This window comes from Eschscholzia californica, unplaced genomic scaffold (genome assembly GCF_041429995.1).
Source record: "Eschscholzia californica isolate CP2 unplaced genomic scaffold, dmEscCali1.0.p SCAF_3, whole genome shotgun sequence".
In the NCBI taxonomy this organism is placed as follows: Eukaryota; Viridiplantae; Streptophyta; class Magnoliopsida; order Ranunculales; family Papaveraceae; genus Eschscholzia; species Eschscholzia californica.
In genome coordinates, this window is record NW_028238420.1 from 15,992,947 (window position 1) to 16,014,724 (window position 21,778).

Consider the following 21,778-nt stretch of genomic DNA (forward strand, 5'->3'; position numbering starts at 1 on the left):
AAGAAAGTTTAATGGATTTCTTTTAGATGATTTATTGATTCTTATGAGCTTCACATATGATATTATTTGTCTCTTTTGATGGATTTATTGACTATGTTTACTGTTCTGCGGAGAAATGCTTTGAGTTTAGGTTTTCATGGCGGCCGACGTGAAAATCTAGATTTGGGGCGTTACAAAGTGGTATCAGAGCTCTAGGTTCATAAATCTTAGGATCAGTGTGTAGGGTTCAACCCCGCTAAGCGCATAGTACGTAGTAAATTTTTGTACGGAGCTCTTTACTGTCTAAGTTTTGACTTGGTTTCTCTTTTGGATTTGAATAGAGTTTTGGAAAGCAAAGGGCTACTAGTCGTGGCAGAGGTTGTCGCAGTGCTCGCACTCGAGGAGGTGGTAGAGGTCGAGGTGTTCTACCTGAGGAAAGGGGTTCTACAGGACCAGAGGGTACACTTGGACAGTCAGGGGGTCATGAGACCACAAATCCTAATTTGAATGGAGGAGAGACAATGAAAATTGATGCAGCCACATTGCAAATTTTGATTAACATTGCAGCAGAGGATCAAACAAGGGAACAAGCTCAGACGCAGAATCTGACACTAGAGACGGGAGGTCCTGCTGTGAATTAGAGGCCACAGACTGAGATGACATGGTTGAAGTACTATCATGAGTTTAAGAAAATGGGACCGCCAATATTTGATGGGACTGGAGGACCGGTAGAGGCATATGAATGGTGTAACGAGATAGAGAGGATGTTCATGGCGTTTGATTGCTCTGAGGAATATAAGCAGCGGATGGCAGTGTTCCAGTTGAAGAAGAATGCAACTACTTGGTGGGACACTCAGTCTAGGCTAGTGGATCTATTGAGGTTCACCTGGGAAGAATTTAAGAAGATCTTCATGGAAAACTTTATTCCTTTCTCAGCACAACAAACACTTAAGAGGGAATTTCAGGAGTTGAAGCAAGGGGAGAATCAATCAGTTTTGGAGTATGAGAATGAGTTTCACGGACTCTCCCTCTTCGCTACTCAACTAATTCCCACAGAGGAGGAAAAGATCGAGAGGTTTGTAAATGGGTTGCGTGACAACATTGCTAGGTACATTGCAGGGCAACCTAGTTTCGACACCTATCAGAAAGGTGGTTTCTTGTGCTAAGGTTCACGATGCTCGTATACAGGAGGCAAAGAAGCAGAGAGGAATCAAAGTCAGAACAAGGGTGAACAAAAGGGGAACGATAGAAATTATGGGAAGGTTGGTTGGAACCAGCGCAACGATTACAATGGTCAGCGGGATGGTAAGAGGCCTCGGGTCGAGGAAGGCGACAGGTATATGACAGTGGTGACTACAGATAGGCAACCGTCAGTGGCTAATGTTGATGGTGTGGCTGTTGGGTTTTATACCCTTCTACTAGTGTTTATAGCGGAATTAAGACATCTAATGTCTACACTAGTATTCCCAGGATCACATGCATAAACCTATGATAATCATTAATTAAAACTAGAAAGATAAATACCTTATTCGCTAGTTTTCCCTCGAACCTTTCCAATTGCTTATGAGAAGACCAAGAGCTTCAAGTGTAGCTCCTCTACTTGGGACACGAGCAAACAATTTGATCTCCCACCTTGTTGTATAGCTAGCACACCAATGGTGGTTGGAAAAGAAGAACTCCTTTCTTCTTGACTAGATTGATAGTTAATGGGAATTAGCTCACTTTCTCCTCTCTACTTGATGTGGTAGATTAAGAAAGCTTAGAGAGAAATTCCACACCTTCTTGTCTGCCCTAAGAGTGTTTATATAGAACCCTAATAAGAATCCACCTCCTTTTAGGTTTCCTAAAACACCCTTTAGAATAAGATTTAGGGAAATAGTCGAAAATAGCAACTATTGATATTTTCTCAATTCCCTAAGGAGGAGGTGCCCAAACACCACGAAAATTGGCAGATATAATGTTTATTATATCAGAAACTAACCCTCCAAAATTCAGCCCAATCCGAGTCCTAGAAGTACCCGAACCGGTCTAGGCCCAAAAACCCTGTTTTTGGCCTTTTTGTACTATCTTTGCCTAATTCCTTTTTAGGCCTATGAGATATGTTTATGGGACACTCCCATGATTATATCTCACTCCCACTAGTCATATCCTAGATCAATTTGTCACTCTTATGTGTAACCCGTTGTAGGATCCGATCGAAGTTAGCCGCGAATCACTTCGTAATTCGACGATCGTAGTTGGTCTCTAGCTACAACTCTACGATCCCTAAATCAATCGGACTTGATGATCTTCCACATCAATTGTCCTATCCGACAAATTGGTTGCATTGTCACCTTGGTCGAAGGACATCTCCTTCAACTCCTTCAGTGGCACAGAGACCATTTAGAGGAGTTTGTTACAATTGTCAGGAAGTAGGACACAGGTCTTATGATTAATATGTCATCGACATAAAGGACTAAGAAAACTAGGTCGCTCCCACTAACCTTCTTGTAAACACAAGATTCTTCTGCATTCTTGAGAAATCCAAATTCTTTGATTTTCTCGTCGAATCGAAGATTCCAACTCCGGCTTGCTTGCTTGAGTCCATAAATGGATTTCTTAAGCTTGCAAACTTTTCCAGCATTTTTGGAATCTACAAAACCTTCGGGTTGTGTCATGTACACATCCTCTTCCAAGTGTCCGTTCAGGAAGGCGGTTTTGACATCCATTTGCCAAATCTCATAATCATAATGAGCTGCAATTGCTAGAATGATCCGAATGGATTTAAGCATTGCGACAGGTGAAAAGGTTTCATCATAGTCTATGCCATGAATCTGTTTGTATCCTTTTGCCACGAGTCTAGCTTTGAAAACGCTAACGTTTCCATCCTTGTCAGTTTTTACTTTGAAAACCCATTTGCATCCGATTGGTTTTGCTCCATCGGGCAAATCGATCAAGTTCCATACTTGATTTTCTGACATGGAATCCATTTCCGATCTCATGGCTTTTAGCCATTTTTCGGAGTCGGGGCTCGTCATAGCTTGGTTGTAGGTACTCGGCTCATTATCTTCTAACAGTAGGATATCTGTTTTCTGAGATAATTCCTGGAGCCTTTGAGATCTACGAGGGGCCTGAGCAACTTTTGGAGTGTTCTCAACTAGTTGAGATGTCTCCTGCGAATTTGATTCGACTTGAGCGGGAGGTACTCTCTCGACCTCATTTTCCTCTTCCATACTTTGTGTATAGATAGGAGCCGCTAAACCTCTTGATATTTCTATATCTGTGTTTATTTGTTGCTCATATCGAATTTCATCGATATCTACATTTCTCCCACTTGTCTGTTTGGAAAGGAATTCCTTTTCAAGGAAGACACCATCTCGAGCAACAAACACTTTGTTCTCAGATTCGTGGTAGAAGTAGTAACCCCTTGTCTATTTTGGATAGCCCACAAAGAGACATTTGTCTGATTTAGGTGCGAGTTTGTCTCCTTGTAAGCGTTTTACATAAACTTCGCATCCCCAGACTTTGAGAAAAGACAGCTTTGGAATCTTTCCAAACCATAACTCATATGGCGTCTTTTCTACAGCTTTTGACGGGGCTCGGTTAAGTGTGAAAGCAGCCGTTTCTAGAGCATACCCCCAGAACGTGTTTGGAAGATTTGCTGAGCTCATCATAGATCGAACCATGTCTAACAAGGTGCGATTTCTCCTTTCAGAAACACCATTCATCTGGGGTGTTCCTGGCGGAGTGAGTTGAGATACTATACCACAACTCCTAAGATGATCGTCAAATTCTTGACTCAAATATTCACCACCTCGATCGGATCGAATGGCTTTTATTTTCTTGCCAAGTTGATTCTCTACTTCATTCTGAAATTGTTTGAACATGTCAAACGATTCGGACTTATGCCTCATCAAGTATATGTAACCATAACGAGTGAAGTCATCCGTGAACGTGATGAAGTAGCCATAGTTACCTCTCGCCGGAGTACTCATTGGTCCGCATACATCCGTATGTATGAGTTCCAAGGGTTCTTTGGCTCGGTCTCCTTTTCCTTAAAAAGAAGACCTCGTCATTTTACCCATTAAACATGATTCGCATATGTCATATGATTCTAAATTATACGAACCTAGAAGTCCATGTTCATGGAGCTTCTTCATGCGTGTCATGTTAATGTGACCCAAACGACAATGCCAAAGGTAACTTGGATTTGAATCATCTGACCGTAGCCTATTGGTTTCTATGTTGAAGACTTCGTTCTCAATATTCGTAATATAGAGACCATTGTATAGCTTAGCACTGGTATAAAACATTTCACCTTTGAATAAAGAACAACGCTGGTTTTTTATTAATAGGTGATATCCCTCTTTGTCTAATTCTGAGACTGAGATAATGTTTCTAGAAATAGAGGGTACATAATAGCAATTATGAAGTTCTAAAACTAGACCAGTTTCCAAAGGTAGACTGAAAGTTCCTACAGCTTTCGCAGCAACCGTTGCTCTATTTGCTACTCGTAGGACAAGCTCCCTTCCAGATAAATACTTGATTCCCTTAAGGCCCTGCACATCATAAATGATATGATCACCACATCCGGTATCGAATACCCAGGATTGAGAATCAAATGTATTTGCTAAGTTAACTTCGATAACATAGATACCTTGGTCGGAATCGTGAGTTCCTTCCTTTTTCCTTTTGTTCTTCTGAATCAGTTGAAGTTCTTTCTTTGATTCAGACATTCCAATGCCTCTCCGGATTGCCTTAGAAGTTCCGTACTTCCTCAACCGTGATTTGTTTCGGGACATGTCCCTTAATCGACGGATGATTGTGTGCGCATCCATTTTCCTGAATCTCTTTTGAAGATTAGGCTCCATGGTTGCCAACATAAGGCAAGTTACTGAAATTGATTTCATCCGGATACTTTTGGCCTGCTTTTGTTCCTCAATCTTTGAGTTCGCAGTTATTCTTGGAATAGGGGTATCCAGTACGCTTTCTTTGTTTGTAGATTTGAGAACACTTCTCAATCTCTTTTCCCAATCAAGGAAGTTATCCATGTTCAATTTGTCCTCATCAAGGATTGAACATAGGTTAAAAAGATTGATTTTTGCCATAGTAAAACTACATGAAACAGAAAAAAGGATTTTGCTAAGTATTACATTCGATAATTTTTGCAAAAAGTCCTAAGTTTTTGCCACATTATTCAAGATCAAACGTGTCCCTAGATGAATAATGCGATTCCGAGATCCCATCTCTCAAGGATTAAGCGGACTAGGGCCCTGCCCTTAATTCCCATTGATTTAGGTGAGTGAATACTTTCACTGATCATACCATATGATTCTCGGTTGATGGATTACATGTTTAGTGTAAAATCCATCCTTTTGCCTCGAGTATCCAAGACTCTCTTGTTGATCTCGTTGAGTAGAACCATTTAGACATGTAGGCCTCTTCTATAGGCCTACCCGCAATGTCCCAAGGTAGAGGAGGTACTCTGCGAAGGCCGACCCACCTTCCTCGAACAAGGGCGCAAGGAGTGTCTTAATTTGGATAGGCACTGTACTCAAAATTACTTTTAGGGACTTTTACGCTAGTCTGGCGTTCGTTTTAGTGAACTAATTAGCCTAACTAACATCCACGACATAAAGCGTAAATAAGTAAGTAAATGCGCGCGAGGAAGTAAATCAAGCACATATGGATCCTAGTATGGCCCCTAACCTAGAAGATCTAATCTCCTTTGGTTTGCTTCTTGTTTCGCCTTTTTAGTTCGTCTAGATCTCCGTCTTTGAACCTCCATTGATTTCTCCCACTCGCCTTTGAATTTCTTCCTTGAGTTTCATCAATGGACTCATAAACCCTAAACTCTAATTACAAGACTCAAACGATTCGCAGATCGTGTAAACTTGAAATTAAAATTATTACAAAACATGCACCCATCCGTGCTCAAAACAAGAATAAGAAATAAATTCTATGGCCATACTAGTTTCCGCATTCACATCACATGCAATCATACAATATATTTCAAGGCTATCAATTATATATGCATGTATATCCGGGAGATACTTTTGTCGACATCCGTATGTCATGTACGCACCTTAAGTCTACATCAAAAGATTAGACTAATGGTGTGTCTTGGTTTGATTTTAAAATTTGATTTTAAAGAGAAATTCCGTTTGGGCCTTGAATGGCCCGGGTTAATTTCGGAAATATTTGGATTGGAATTTTGGGAGAAAATTTGGATAAAACTCCCACTCGAATAGTGGTCCCTTTTCGTGGTCCGAAAAGCCTTGAAAAGACCCGGGACAAGTCCTAGACAAGTCCCGGCCCAAGCCCACAAAAGGGCTTGGACAAGGTCCGGATATGGCACGGCCCATAGGGCCGGCATGTCCGAGCCGAGGCCAATAGGCCTGATCTCGTCCTGGCCGGAGCCAGGACGCTAGTCCAAGCACCAGACGCGTCCTAGACGCATCTGGTGCTGGACCGGACCAGCACTAGGTGTCTCGGACTTAGTCCGAGACACCCAGGACCCCAGACGCGTCTCCAAGACGCGTCTGGTAGTAGCTATTGGACGCGTCTGGAAGACGCGTCCTGGTTAAGCTATTGGTCGCGTCTGGAAGACGCGACCTGGAGCAGCTGGACGCGTCCTCAGACGCATCCAACAGTAATCTGGGACGCGTCTACCAGACGCGTCCTCCAGGCTACTGGTCCGGCCAGGAAGCTTCCTGGCCGGACCTATTGAGTTTCTAAAAAACTCAATAGTTTCCTTTTTTTTTGTGTTGCAATTTTAAATTGCTTTTTCCAAAATTTGAAACACTTCTAAAATATTTCAAATTCTTTTTAGAACTATTCTAAATTTCCAAATTTTGTTTTTCACAAGTTTCCAAAAAACTTAAAACAACTCTTTTAATCAAACCAATTTGGATCAAAATTTTAGGTTTTGAAATTCTTTTCAAGAACAAATTTTGAAATCTTTTGACAAATACTTGAATCTTATTCAAAATTAATCAAAAATTTTGTGTTTTAAACACTTTTAAACACAATAATCTATCTAGAGAAGCATGGAATTGGTCCAAAACTTAGATAAGATAGGCTAATTGCAAGAGGCTCTGACGCCACTGTTGGGTTTTATACCCTTCTACTAGTGTTTATAGCGGAATTAAGACATCTAATGTCTACACTAGTATTCCCAGGATCACATGCATAAACCTATGATAATCATTAATTAAAACTAGAAAGATAAATACCTTATTCGCTAGTTTTCCCTCGAACCTTTCCAATTGCTTATGAGAAGACCAAGAGCTTCAAGTGTAGCTCCTCTACTTGGGACACGAGCAAACAATTTGATCTCCCACCTTGTTGTATAGCTAGCACACCAATGGTGGTTGGAAAAGAAGAACTCCTTTCTTCTTGACTAGATTGATAGTTAATGGGAATTAGCTCACTTTCTCCTCTCTACTTGATGTGGTAGAGTAAGAAAGCTTAGAGAGAAATTCCACACCTTATTCTCTGCCCTAAGAGTGTTTATATAGAACCCTAATAAGAATCCACCTCCTTTTAGGTTTCCTAAAACACCCTTTAGAATAAGATTTAGGGAAATAGTCGAAAATAGCAACTATTGATATTTTCTCAATTCCCTAAGGATGAGGTGCCCAAACACCACGAAAATTGGCAGATATAATTTTTATTATATCAGCAACTAACCCTCCAAAATTCAGCCCAATCCGAGTCCTAGAATTACCTGAACCGGTCTAGGCCCAAAAACCCTGTTTTTGGCCTTTTTGTACTATCTTTGCCTAATTCCTTTTTAGGCCTATGAGATATGTTTATGGGACACTCCCATGATTATATCTCACTCCCACTAGTCATATCCTAGATCAATTTGTCACTCTTATGTGTAACCCGTTGTAGGATCCGATCGAAGTTAGCCGCGAATCACTTCGTAATTCGACGATCGTAGTTGGTCTCTAGCTACAACTCTACGATCCCTAAATCAATCGGACTTGATGATCTTCCACATCAATTGTCCTATCCGAAAAATTGTTCGCATTGTCACCTTGGTCGAAGGACATCTCCTTCAACTCCTTCAGTGGCACAGAGACCATTTAGAGGAGTTTGTTACAATTGTCAGGAAGTAGGACACAGGTCTTTTGATTGTCCGAGGAGGACTAGAGCTCAGACAGGGAATCAGGGGCGTCATCATGAGCGTAACCCACAGGGCAGACCACATGGACGTGGGCAGCAGCCGCAGTTGAATGCTATCGTTCCTAGAGATGACCGAGCACCTACTGATGTGGTGGAAGGTACATACCTTATTCATACTAGAATTGGTAAACTTTTATTTGATCCTGGTGCCATGGGCACATTTATGTCTGTTTCTTTTGTTCGTAAGTTACCCATAGAGCTAGATCGATGTGGGAGATCTTTTTCAGTGTCTTCTGCTTGGTGTGGTTTGATTGTGATAGACCACATCTGTAAGAGGTGTATTATTAGATTGGGTGAGCGAGACTTCGTTGCAGACCTTTTTGTGCTTGAGTTGGTGCGGTATGATGTGATTTTAGGTATGGATTGGCTTGCCTCATATCATGCACTTGTGGACTGTTATGCCAAGACAGTCACATTTTCTCTTCCAGGGGAAAAAGTGTTTATAGTGTCAGCGTTGACTTGTCAGATGAGAGAGGTTCACTTGAGTCACGTAGAACTAGAAGAGCATCCGGTAATGAGTGAGGGGCTTGATAGTATTGATTTGGTTAGTGAGTACCACGATGTGTTCAGAGATGTACCAGGGTTGCCACCACGCAGAGAGGTTGACTTCTACATTCAGTTGGAACTGGGTAATAAACCTATAGCCCGAACTCCTTATCGAATGGCTCCGATAGAACTGCGAGAGCTTAAGGACCAGATTAAAAAATTACTAGATCAAGGGTTCATACGTCAGAGTAGTTCTCCTTGGGGTGCACCTGTTCTTTTTGTTAAAAAGAAAGATGGATCAATGCGGTTGTGTATCGATTATAGAGAGCTCAACAAGGTTACTGTGAAGAATAAATATCCTTTACCAAGGATTGATGATTTGTTCGATCAACTGAGGGGAACCAAGTGGTTCTCTAAGATTGACTTGAGGTCAGGGTACCATCAATTACGAGTCCGAGAGAGGACATTCCTAAGACGACATTTGTAACACGTTATGGTTCATATGAATTTCTTGTTATATCTTTCGGTTTGACTAACGCTCCTGCAGTGTTTATGGACCTCATGAATCAGGTGTTCAAGGACTTCTTGGATAAATTTGTCATTGTCTTTATTGATGGCATTCTTATCTACTCCAAGACTAAGGAGAATCATGAGGATCACTTGAGATTGGTGTTAGAGAGACTAATGGAACATCAGTTATATGCAAAGTTCGAGAAATGTGAATTTTGGCAAGAGGAAGTACAATTACTAGGCCATGTTATTTCTAAGGACGGAGTATTGGTCGACCCTTCTAAGGTTGAAGCTGTGTTTAATTGGAAGCAGCCTACCTCGGTTATTGAGATTCGCAGTTTTCTGGGATTGGTTGTGTATTATCGACGGTTCATCAAGGGGTTCTCAAGTATTGCAGGACCTTTGGCGAATCTTACAAAGAAGGGAGTGGTCTTCTCATGGGATACAAAGTGTGATGAGACTTTCAAAGAACTTAAAACAAAGTTGACTACGGCACCGGTGTTGATCATTCCAGAGAGTGGCACCAGATTTGTGATTTATACTGATGCTTCTATTCAGGGTTTAGGTTGTGTATTGATGCAAAAAAGATAAAGTGGTTGCTTATGCTTCTAGGCAGTTGAGGCCACATGAGCAAAATTATCCAACTCATGACTTAGAGTTGGTTGCTATAGTGTTTGCCTTGAAGATTTAGAGGCACTATCTGTATGGTGAGAAGTTCGATCTCTTTACCGATCATAAGAGCCTCAAGTATCTCTTCTCACAAAAGGAGTTGAACATGCGTCAGCGCAGGGGGTTGGAGTTGATGAAGGATAACTTCACGTTGCAATACCACCCGGGTAAGGCAAATGTGGTAGCCGATGCACTAAGCCGACAACCGAGGGGTATCGTGGCAACATTTATGATGAACCAGTGGAAGATGTTGGAGGATGTAGCAACATACGACATTGACGTGGTTGGGTCAGGAGTTGACTCGTTATTTCTGGGTAGTATGGTTGTTAGACCATCTTTGCTGAATCGTATTGTGGATGCCCAAATTGATGATGAGTGGTGCCAGAAACAGGTTTCATTGATGATGAGTGGATGCCCAAAGACACTGAGACTGAGTTCAGTACCGGGCATGACGACAGATTGAGATTCCGAGGGAGATTATATGTACCGGCAGATCCGGTCTTGAGACGGGATATATTAGATGAAGCACACCGAAGTAAGTACACAGTTCACCCCGGGGATAACAAGATGTACAAAGACTTGAGGAGGCAGTACTGGTGGTCAGGGATGAAGAAAGATGAGGAGCAGTATGAGAGGAAGTGTAATGGATGTCAGATGGTGAAAGCGGAAAATCGTGCCCATTCCGGAGTGGAAATGGGAGAACATATCAATGGACTTCATCACAGGTTTACCACGTTCTAGTAGAGGCTTTGACGCCATTTGGGTGATAGTAGACAAGTTGACTAAGTCGGCTCACTTCCTACCAGTGAAAACGACAGATACTGGAGATCGATTGTCACAACTTTACATCAAGGAGGTAGTCAGGTTGCACGGAGTTCCGATGTCTATTGTTTCAGAGATAGATTCGTCATTTACTTCACGATTTTGGAAGAGTTTCCAACCTTCTATGGGGACATCTTTACATTTCAGTACAGCTTTTCATCCTCAGGCTGATGGGCAGACAAAACGAGTTAACAGAGTACTTGAAGATATGCTGCGATGCTCGATATTAGATCTTGGAGGGAGTTGGCAAGATCATTTGCCTTTGGTGGAATTTTCATTTAATAATAGCTACCAACCTAGTATTGGCATGACACCTTTCGAGGCATTATACGGGAGACCTTGTCGGTCACCGTTGTGTTGGACAGAGGCAGGTGACGCTAAAGTAGAAGGACGAGAGGTGATTCGTGATACTTCTGAGAAGATTACTTTAATTCGAAGTAGGCTCCAAGCAGCTCAAAGCCGTCAAAAGAGTTATGCTGACAACCGACGCAAGGATTTGGAGTTTATCGTTGGAGATGAGGTCTTGTTGAAGGTGTCTCCTATGAAAGGTGTTTTACGATTCGGTAAGAAAAGAAAGTTGGATCCAAGATATATTGGACCTTTCAGAATAGTTGAGAAGGTGGGAAAAGTCGCCTATCGTCTTGACTTGCCTGCAAGCTTCACAGGAGTCCACAATGTCTTTCATATTTCGATGCTTCGAAAACATGTGAGAGATGGAGATCAACATTCAGTGATAGATTACCATGATTTGGAGCTCCAGCCAAATGTGTCATATGAAGCGGAACCAGTTCATATGATTGATCGTAGAGAGCATGTTCTTCACCGAAAGACGATTCCCATGGTCAAGGTTCAGTGGGATCACCACAATGACAAGGAAGTTACGTGGGAGTCTGAAGACAATATGCAGCTTCGTTATCCCCATCTCTTTTTCTAGACAGGTACATTCAATTTCAAGGACGAAATTTCCTTTTAGGAGTGGAGATTGTAGTGCCCCAACAAATAATTACGGGGTGCCTATAGTAGGATCACCTTATCACCCCTTTAAAAACCCTACTGCCCCTTATATTTTCTCTCTTTTTCCAGCCGTGAGAAACAGGGCAGCAACAAGTTAATTAAATTGGGAGGAATCTAGAGAGAGAAAGTGTGGAGGAAGGAGAAGGAGAATCAAAGAGCTTTACTAAAGGGGTTTGGTTTCTTCTTCTTGGTGCTACAAAATCAGGTAGGTTTCTTCTTCCCAAGGGTTTACATAGCCCTCTTTAATTTCAACCTAGATTTGAATGGTTAGAACAATAACAACTTTAAACCTTGAATTTTTGGTAGGTTATCATCAAATTAGTACCAATTAGTGATACAATATACATATACTATGATTAGAAACTAATCCCAACAACAATAAAGTAACCCTAGAATATTATACTTATATTAATAGAGTATGTATATACCCGGACAACAACCTAGGCTATTAAGGTTATATAAATTTCGCATAAATAGATCCGGACAGCAACCTAGAAGCTAAGAATTATTTGTGTTTATGTGATTGATGTTGATAATTAATGATTGTGATACATTAGATGTAGTATTTTGCATCTCTAGACATATTTATAAAAGTAAACTCGTCGTAATAGGTTATAGTGATATTATAACCAATACTTATCATGTTTGGCTAGACATGTGGGTCGATTGCAACCACTAGTTACTGATGTGATATTAGATAACTTGGTGGACCATGATCTTGAGTTTCGTTAATTGATTGAAGTAAGAGTGGTTTGTCAATGTGATATTGGACAACCCAGTGGACCAGGGGCTTAGGTTCTAATATGGATTGACGGTTGTAATCCATAGGTGGTTGGCTCGACAGGATGATCGATGCAAGCACAAGTTCATTCTTGTGGACCACATACTTCTAGTTTGAGAAGTAATTTACCAACTAGAGGTTGGCTCGCCTTCTGCTCATATGTAAAGTGCTCGTGTTACACGGATCCCCTTTTCGGGAGGTATCCATGGTTTATTGAGAGGTTTAAGTCGATGCAAACACGGATGCTAAGTGAAGCTATCTCACGGACCTCAATATTGGTTATGTCCCTCCAAAAGGGAAGTTGTATTGTATGAATCTTTTCAATCGTGTAACAGGTTGACTTCAGTTGTGTTGGCACGAAAGGTGTAACTCAATGGACTATGTTATTGTTTTTCTTCTATTTGATACTTGGTTTTGTTGTTGAATTGGTCTATTTAGACCTTAGGTAATTCGAAATCTGCTTGCTAGGTTCTGACCCAGCATACTATTTTTCAGGTGATAGAGATCGGGGAGCGCCACCAGTTTGATCTCAGTTCGTCAGCTCGGAGTTTCTTTCTTAATTTTCGCTTTCGAGATTAGGTAGTTATTTGGAGTTTCGCCTCCTAGACAGTTATTTCTTTCATTCGTTCTTGTCTGACCTACGTGTGGATGATTTAGTTTGAGTTAAGAAAGTTTAATGGATTTCTTTTAGATGATTTATTGATTCTTATGAGCGTCAAATTTGATATTTTTGTCTCCTTTGATTGATATATCGACTATGTTTTTTGTTCTGCGGAGAAATGCTTTCAGTTTAGGTTTTCATTGTGGCCGACGTGAAAATCTAGATTTGGGGCGTTACACTTATTGTGTTAGAGAAGACCGTAACCCAATCTAGAACTAGCCATTGGGGATGCTTAAAAAATTTGACTGTTGGGATGGACGAGGCCGCTCGACAGGCTTTGCCCTAACTTGGGCTAATTGTTGATCTGGGCCAAAGAGGCCCACTGGACTCAAAACAAAATCCAATCTGTAACTAGAAACTAACCCGGCTGGCTTGACACGTCTTGGGTTTGGGCCTGTCCTTAAACGGGCCAGAATGGCCCGATAAACATAACTATCCATTTGTAAACTTAAATGAGTTTTCCTTCCTCCATTATGTGTTGAAGCTTTTTATTTTTAATGAAACAAACAAAACATCTATTAATAACCAGAGTTAGTTACAGTGATGATATGATGAGAGAAATAGCAATTAGGAATACAAGTAGAGAAGTTTCCTTCCAAAAGAAGACTTAAATGAGTTTTCCTTCCTTTATCATGTGATGAAGCTTTTCTTTGTTTTGATTTATTTCTTTAAGTATATGTTTTGTTGTCCCATGGGTAGAGTTAGGATTTCAATTCAAATAGTTATAATGGTTAATCGAGTCTCCTTCCAAAGAAGTTGCCTGATTTCATGCGGCCAGTGTTTTGGGGAAATAAGTAAAATTTCCGCGGCAATAAGTTTTGGGTGGAAACAAATTTTTTTTGTTTCCTCCAAACATCACCCTTTCAATTTTTTTTCTTCTCCTCTCACCTCAACTAAATTCCGGCGACCCCCACCGGATTTCGGCAACTTCCACCATTAATGTCAGTGATCACCATCAACAAAGTTCTATCTTCTTTCTTCTCTCTTCTCTTTCTTTTCTTCTCTCTCTCCTCGTATCCTCTTTCCTTCTCTTATTGTCACACGAACTTTCCGGCAAAGGGGATCTCCCTTCGCCGGAAACTCGTCTGGATCTGGAAGAACCAGATCCAGATGAAGGGTTCCGGCGAAAGGAAAACCCCTTCGCCGGAACTGTTACAAAAAAAAGAGGGGAAGAGAGAGAGAGAGAGAGGGGGAGGCAGATAGAGGAGAGAGAGAGAAGAGAGACAAGAGAGAAGAGAGAGAAGAAACTTTTCCGGCCGGAACCTTTATTTCCGGCCGGCACCTTTATTCCGGCGACTTGAGGGGGAGTGTTTGGTTTGAATTTTTTTGGTTTTCCACCGTCTTCCCCGGAATTTTTTTTGTTTCCCCAAAACAGTGTGGCCTTTCATGCTTTTTGGCCCAAACAATATATACCAAGTAATGTTGCCTTCCCTTCTCCTTCATCTATTGTTCTAGAGTTAGTGAGGAGGGCTTCTGTTGCCATTTTATTTCTTCTAGAATCATGAACAACAATGGCCAGGCAAGAAAGCAGTGAGTGTTTGACAAAAGAGACATCATAGTTGATTTTGTGAAATCCAGTGGGGAGTCCATTGTTGGGCTGTCAATACTAAGCTTAAAGGATAGGCTAATAGTTTGTGTGTGCAGGAAACTCCTTGTATTTGATACAATTAATTTAATATTCAATTGTTTCCCCTTATAGATACGCTCACACCTGCTTTTTCAAAGATGCCATAATGCTGTAGATATAATTTCCACCATTCTAAGAGAAGCAGAATGATCTAAATTTGCATCTAAGTGAAGAAAATATCCGAACCAGTCACGAAAGCTTATGAAGGAAAAATCTATGAGGCATAAAGAGTGGAATTCACCAAGAAACACTTTGGCGAAGTTGCAATTCTAAATAAAGTCAATTTGTGTTTCTTCTTCCAGTGAGCATAGTGGGCATATAGGTAGTACCTGATTTTCCTTGATATAGTGAAGTTAAGGGGCAAGATATCATGTGTTAATTTCTAGAGAAACAGGAGTATCCTTGAGCGTATTCTGAGTTTCCATAGTTGCTTCCAGTCATGATAATAATTTTGATTTGCATGTGGAGTTGTATGGGTGGAATGGATAATATGCTTGTAATATGAGGATAAAGAATAGTCTCCTGATTGTGAGAGAATCCATTTTTGTATGTCTGTGTTTGAAGTCAATGGGATTGCTTGTATCTTTCTCTGTGCTTCAGGAGATAAGAGAGAAGATAAGGTTTGTTCCATGTGTGTTCTGGGGTAATGAGTTGTGAGACAAGAGTTTATCCCTGACTGTTTTTAGGTACCCCCAACATTTGCATACCTAGGATTCACAAATGTGTTCAAATGTTAACCTTTGTGCCATCTCCAATGTCTCATGCTATGAACCTATTTGTTTGCTCTTGGGTTTTCTTCATCTGTTTCTAGAGGCAAGAAGACTTTTGGTAAGATTTGAGAGATGTCTAATAGGAGCAGGGTATTTGGCTTGCATGAATTGTGCCCAGGACCTATCAGGTTTAGTTCTGTAAATCTAATTGAGTTTACTCCTAAGAGCAAGTCCAACCCCAGCCTGTCTTAGGCCGAAAAAACCATTTTTTCACCTAAAATTATTGGCCTCAGCTCAGACTCTAAAATTCAGCTCCAACCCCAGCCTCTCTTGAGGCCGAAAATTTGTTCATGTGGGAAACACGTGTGTGCACTTTTAGTTGGTGTGCGAAAAACGTGTGTGATTTTATGTATATATAAAATACGTGTTTGAACTATTTTTCGAAAAAAATTTATTCAGGGACCAACATTTGGTGGGATTTATTTTAATTACTAAAATATTTAAGTTTTTCTAGAATTTGAAAAAAAAATTCAAACTAATTAGAATTACAAAAATGCATTTTGAGTCCACCTAGTGATTTTGGTTTCCAAATAGAATCCCAATTTTCAAAATAGATCTTTCTTGTAGTGTTTGTGGATCCCCACCAAAATTCTCTCTAAAGTGAAGTAATGGCTTTCTTAATCTTGCAAGGAAGATCAAAAATTGCCACCTAGTATCTTGGGGGCAGCAGCCAAGGATGATTTGATCAATTTACTCTTGCCATCCCGAGAAAGAAGATTCCTTTTTCCAATGGGGCCATGGGTTGAAAGTCTAAAAGTTAAGAAAATTTCGATCCAAAATCGACCCTTAAAGATCTATAAGTTTTTAGTCCTTTGTCTAAAATGTCCAAAATACCCTCAGTCAACAAATTTTATACATCTGGTAATTTGTGTAATGCATCTGGTAGCTTGTATAATACCTCTGGTAATTTGTATATAACATCTGACAGTTTGTACAATGCATTTTTAAATGTGTAATCCATTTCAGTCTATGGTTTTAGGTTCTTAGCATCTAAAAAATTAGGTTACGAACTTGACTTTTTGAGTCTTAGATGTAATGCATTTCTAATTCATTTTTCGTATATTGTATTTGGTAGTTTGTACAATGCATTTTTAAGTGTGAAATTGTATCTGGTATATTGTACAAACTATGTGAATAATGTATAATAATTCTGAAAAATGCATAGAGAATCATAAGTAATGTTTGAAAAACATGATGAGCAATGTAAGGTACAAGTTAGGCAATGTTAGAGTAATGATTAAATTATAAAATACAAATGAAGTATACATTGTATGTAATGTATGATACAACGAATACAATGCGACAATAATGGTTAAAATATAAAAGAAGCTTGAAGAAAATACATTGTATTATCATTCCTTACACATTCTTAAAAATGTACATATTGTAAATACATTAGACAATTAGAACATACATTTTAAAAAATGTATAAACTATCTAAATTATGTACCACATTATCTGAATAATGTACCATAATTCTGACAAATGTGTACAGAATTATATGTATAAAGAGGTAAAGTTGGAAGAAGGAAAATTGTTTCTCCCTAGAGATGGGATTTAGTGCATTTGAATCTGTTTTTGGATTAGATGTGGGTTTATAATTTATTTTTGAGCTTTTGATTCATTTTGGGAGATGAGTGGACTATTTGTACTAATAGGGCCTTATGCTTTTGACTTCTCACCCATTTTTTCTATTCAAATACTTACCTTGGGCCGAAGTTTATCCAGAAAATGGAGAAAAGGAGAGATTTTTGATATACCAATCAATATATATGTACCTAAAATATGGATACTTCTTGTTGATTTGTCTAACTTTCAGTATTCTCGACACAATTTTACAATGTCTATGGTGAGGATTAGTACTAAAAGTATATGGCTTTTTCTGAAATTTATCACCTGACTAGAGGTTTTTACATTTAAATCATCCGGGACAGGGTATAGTCAAAAAACCTTCTTAATAAAAAAATGTAATTGCAATCAATTAGATTTGGTGAAATAAAGTAGAAAGCTTTCTTAATAAAAAGATAACTCAGATTATTCCAAAATTACTTTGACTTAAAATTATAGATAAAAAATTATACATTGAGATGTATGTTAATTTCGCCAATCTCGCGAAATGTTGTAATAACACTAGATTACATTCAGTGCCCTATGAATGTATCAACACCTACATGTTTGCAAGAACATAAGATCGATCGGTATAGCCAACAGCTTTACCTGGATATTACAACAATACCAATGCGCAGAACTTCATGCAGTGGAAAACAATTATAAGTCGAAACAAGCAAGTATCGTTCATATTAACTTCTTGAGTAAATTCTAATCGATTCGTTCAAGATTGTACTTAACCATACCTTCAAGTGAAGATCTGAACTCACTTATTGGAAGACATTGAAGATTTTGAATAGCTAAATCTGCTTTCTCCTTTGCTAGTTCTTGAGCTCTCTTGATTCCCCCACATCTTTTAATCAGTTCGACAGCTTCATTAAACGAACCATCTTCACTGAATTCAGTGTCAATAATATCTCTTAGCTTTGGCTCTTTTTCTAGAGCAAAAATTACAGGAGCAGTCAGATTTCCTTTTGCTAAATCAATCCCAGCCGGCTTTCCTAGCTGTTCTGCCGATTGCGTGAAATCCAAAATATCATCCACAACTTGGAATGAAAGGCCCAAGTTCTTTCCATATTCGAACATTTGCTCACAAATACTTCTTTCAACTCCACTGAAAATTGCAGCACCTTTTGTGCTTGCCGCAATTAAAGATGCTGTCTTATAGTAACTTTTGATTAAATATTCGTCGAGCGTGACATCACAGTCAAAGAGGCTCGATGCTTGCTTTATTTCACCACTTGCGAAATCTTTAATTACCTACAGAAAAATGCCAACGAACGAGTGGGACAGGGAAACAAGTAAATATAGACTTGCTACACATGCCAAAGTTTTATTTTGTTCGCCTATTTTAAATACTGAAGTGCTACAATAGTACAATCACTTGAGATTTTACTCAGAGTCTGACTCAAGCATTGAATGTGCAATCTGTACTTTTCTTTTCAATTGATTGAAATTTCCCAACAAATAACTGATGATGTATGTGGTCAAGAAGATTCAACATTAGCTTGTAAGTCAAACTCTGAAGTAGATTTCTAGGGGAAAGAAGCATTTCTCTTTTCAACATGGGTGCACAAAACCCAACCATCTAGTGCTAGGATTGTGGAGTTTTGTTTACTTTTAGGAGTGCAGAAAACAATATTCGAACGAACAAATAGTGTCTGTCATAAATACCTGACTAATGAGCTTAATGACTTCGATGTTTTCAAGATTTGCCAAGTACCATGATGACTGTGCAAACATGAAGTCTCCAGCTAGGACTGCCACTCGAGTTCCATAGAGTTGATGAATGGTTTCTTTCCCTGAAAAATAAATCTACATCAATATTCAAGCACTGAAAGGAAATGCAACCTTTAGTTTCTCCTCGAATTAGCACCTCAGAAAGAGCTGAATAAAATGAGTAGGTAAACAAGAGATGAGAAGAAATAATGAAATCTAGGAGTGACTTTTGTGAACAACAAAGTACTTCAAAATCTAGAGGAAACAAAATTTAGTATCTTGCTCTGAAGTACGATAGAAAATCTTATCTATAATACTACAAAGATGTAAACATTTTATCAGGCATAATAAGTGTTCGATTGTGAACAACTTTTGTGCATAATTGTGAATCTCGTACCCCTCCTCATGCTGCTCTCATCTAATACGTCATCATGAATTAAGCTTGCCGTATGAATCATTTCAATGATCTCTGCTAACCGCCGATGTTTTGAAGTTAGATCCCTGAATTAAAATTACATACAAATCAACACAATATCGGGTGAGCAAAATATTCTGTGCAATTCTTGCGAGAAACAATACTTATTTCAAAGTTACGTACTTTAAATCTGCTATTTGTGCAGTAGCTCTAGAAACAAGGAAAACTAAGGCTGGTCTCATTCTTTTTCCCCCAGCACTAAATATTTGCTCTGCTGCTGATATTAAGACCGGGTTTTCTGCACCAACAATCTAGCAAAATAGCATCTCTATTAGATATAAAATGTTAGAGCCGAAACATGATCTAATTAACTTGGACATTTCATTCTCACAATAAGATCCACCAAATAAATTCCTAGCTGGGACTCAGTACTAAGTCGAATACAATACTCATATTGCAAAATTGATATTCAAAAATGTAAGCGGGAAGAAGTTGAATGTAGAAGTTCAACTAAAACGAATTTAAGTTAGTTGTAAAATAAACTCCTAGTAGCATTTCGTAAGATTAAAACATTTCAACCAAAATTCTAAATTTGCTTTGGTTATATTCATATTTCAGTTGAACGTACTGTTCATGTCGAAATGAATCATGATTTCAACCTAAATTAGCACAACTTAACATTGTATGGCAAACTTTTAAGTGGGTGCTGACCGAAACCCAAACTATTCTCGCCTACATATGCCGATTTGACTATTCAGACGGGTAGCGAATAGGACTTCACCTAGACGAAATAATAGAACTCACTAGTTCTTATAAAAATTGAAACTTGATTGAAGAAACTTACTGATTGTAGATTCTTGTTTAAAGTTTGAAGATCATCAGCAACCACTTCAAGTAAAGATGACACAGAGATGGGGCTAATTGAATTTGATTTTGCATCAAACATAGATGCTGGATCTTGGGGAACCACTGAAAATAAATCATTCAACCACATAAGAAAGTTCAAACAAAAATCTTTAAAGATAGTACTAAAAATCCATCAAATTCAAGAAATTCACTGAGGCAAAAGAACAAACATGAAGTAAGCTTAAAACATATAATAGCTAAAAGTTAAGAGTACCATTTAATATGGCTTGAGGGGACTTGACAGAAACTGCTCTAGAGATAGAAACACCACGTTTACTGCCATGAATCCATCTTGGAGAGTTCTTAGTAGAAGAAGAAGAAGAACACACACTAGTAACCAAATCAAATCGAATTCTACTGATATTCTGACATGTCAAAGACATCATTATAACCAATACCCAGACTCCAAAAAGATCACAAATTTGACAAAGTTGAACTAAATCTGCTAGCTTTGGTGATTACCCAGTTCAAAAACATACTAATTTTAGCAGGAATACCTTAAATAAAATATACCCAGGGAGGAAAAACAGAGAAGGAAAACAAAGTGGGTATCAGAGAAATGATTGAACAGATTGAAGATTGTAGTAATTAATACTACTGGATGGGAATTTGTTTTCTATAGTAGTTCTTTCTTTATTAGAGTAAAAGAATAACTGGAGGTTGAGAGAGATATATAATGAGAAGATGGTTTAAAAATGAACAAATTTTGCTGGTAACGAAGGGTCATGAGTGGAGCCTTTAGATCCACACGTACTTTGTGATTTGGGTCTTCTTATCATTTGAAGAGAGAGAGAGAGAGAGAGAGAGAGAGAGAGAGAGTTTAGAGAGGGAAAAATTGAAGTTGACCTTTGTCCCCAGAGTTCAATTGAGGACAGAAGACAAGTGAAAGAAGAGTAGTTAAGGGGGTTGGTAATGGTCGACTATACTAATAAATATTTATAAGTACCAAAATCACTATAGATTTTGGCGGAAATCATCTTTTGACCTGGGGGATTGGTTGGGAAACTTAGAAATGTCTTGAAACACTTGTGTTATTTGTTTAGAACATTTCAGATGCTCTCGATTCTGGAATGTTTGTGTTATTCATTCCTGTACGTTCCAAATGTTCTAAAATGTCTATGTTATTTGTTTGAGACATTTTATATATTATCCATGTCAGTGTTTCGTTTTTAACTTTCAAGATTTTTAGTTTCATAGACATTTTAGTATAAATTTAAAGAACTTTTGAAAATAGAATACCTCTCAAAATATGGAAAACATTTTTGGATATTTTGATTAGGAAGATAATCAAATTAAATAATAATGATAATAATATGAGTTAATTTGCGAATGGGGCAAACATAAGTACCATGTGATGAGTTTAGGGCATGATAATATCTTTTTTTGAACTTGGGGAATGGACCAACTTAGACTAATTTTATGATCCAAAAAGTAAAGACGTCAAACAACCGTCAACGTTACTTAACTCTTCTGTTAGTAAAAAATGTGAGATGTTCCAAACACTAGTTTTCTTTTTAACTTTTGTTGTCCCAAACACTAATTTTTTAGATTCAAATGTCCTTAATACTATTTTTGCAAAAATTATGAGAAATATTCAAAATAAAATTATAATTAAATCCATAAAATATATTAGGTAAAC

At 38.7% G+C, this 21,778-nt stretch overlaps 1 protein-coding gene across 1 annotated transcript; it reads right to left on the bottom strand.

The window, feature by feature from the left end:
* Positions 1 to 17,528: 17,528 nt before the first annotated feature.
* Positions 17,529 to 21,248, bottom strand: LOC147548693 (solanesyl diphosphate synthase 2, chloroplastic-like). The gene is made up of 6 exons (XM_086666011.1): positions 20,354 to 21,248; positions 20,078 to 20,202; positions 19,417 to 19,544; positions 19,216 to 19,319; positions 18,774 to 18,901; positions 17,529 to 18,359 (listed from the first exon to the last, which is right to left on the bottom strand). Exons 1-6 carry the CDS (start codon positions 20,523 to 20,525, stop codon positions 17,811 to 17,813), a joined length of 1,206 nt encoding a protein of 401 aa, XP_086522137.1. The 5' UTR covers positions 20,526 to 21,248; the 3' UTR covers positions 17,529 to 17,810.
* Positions 21,249 to 21,778: the final 530 nt, after the last annotated feature.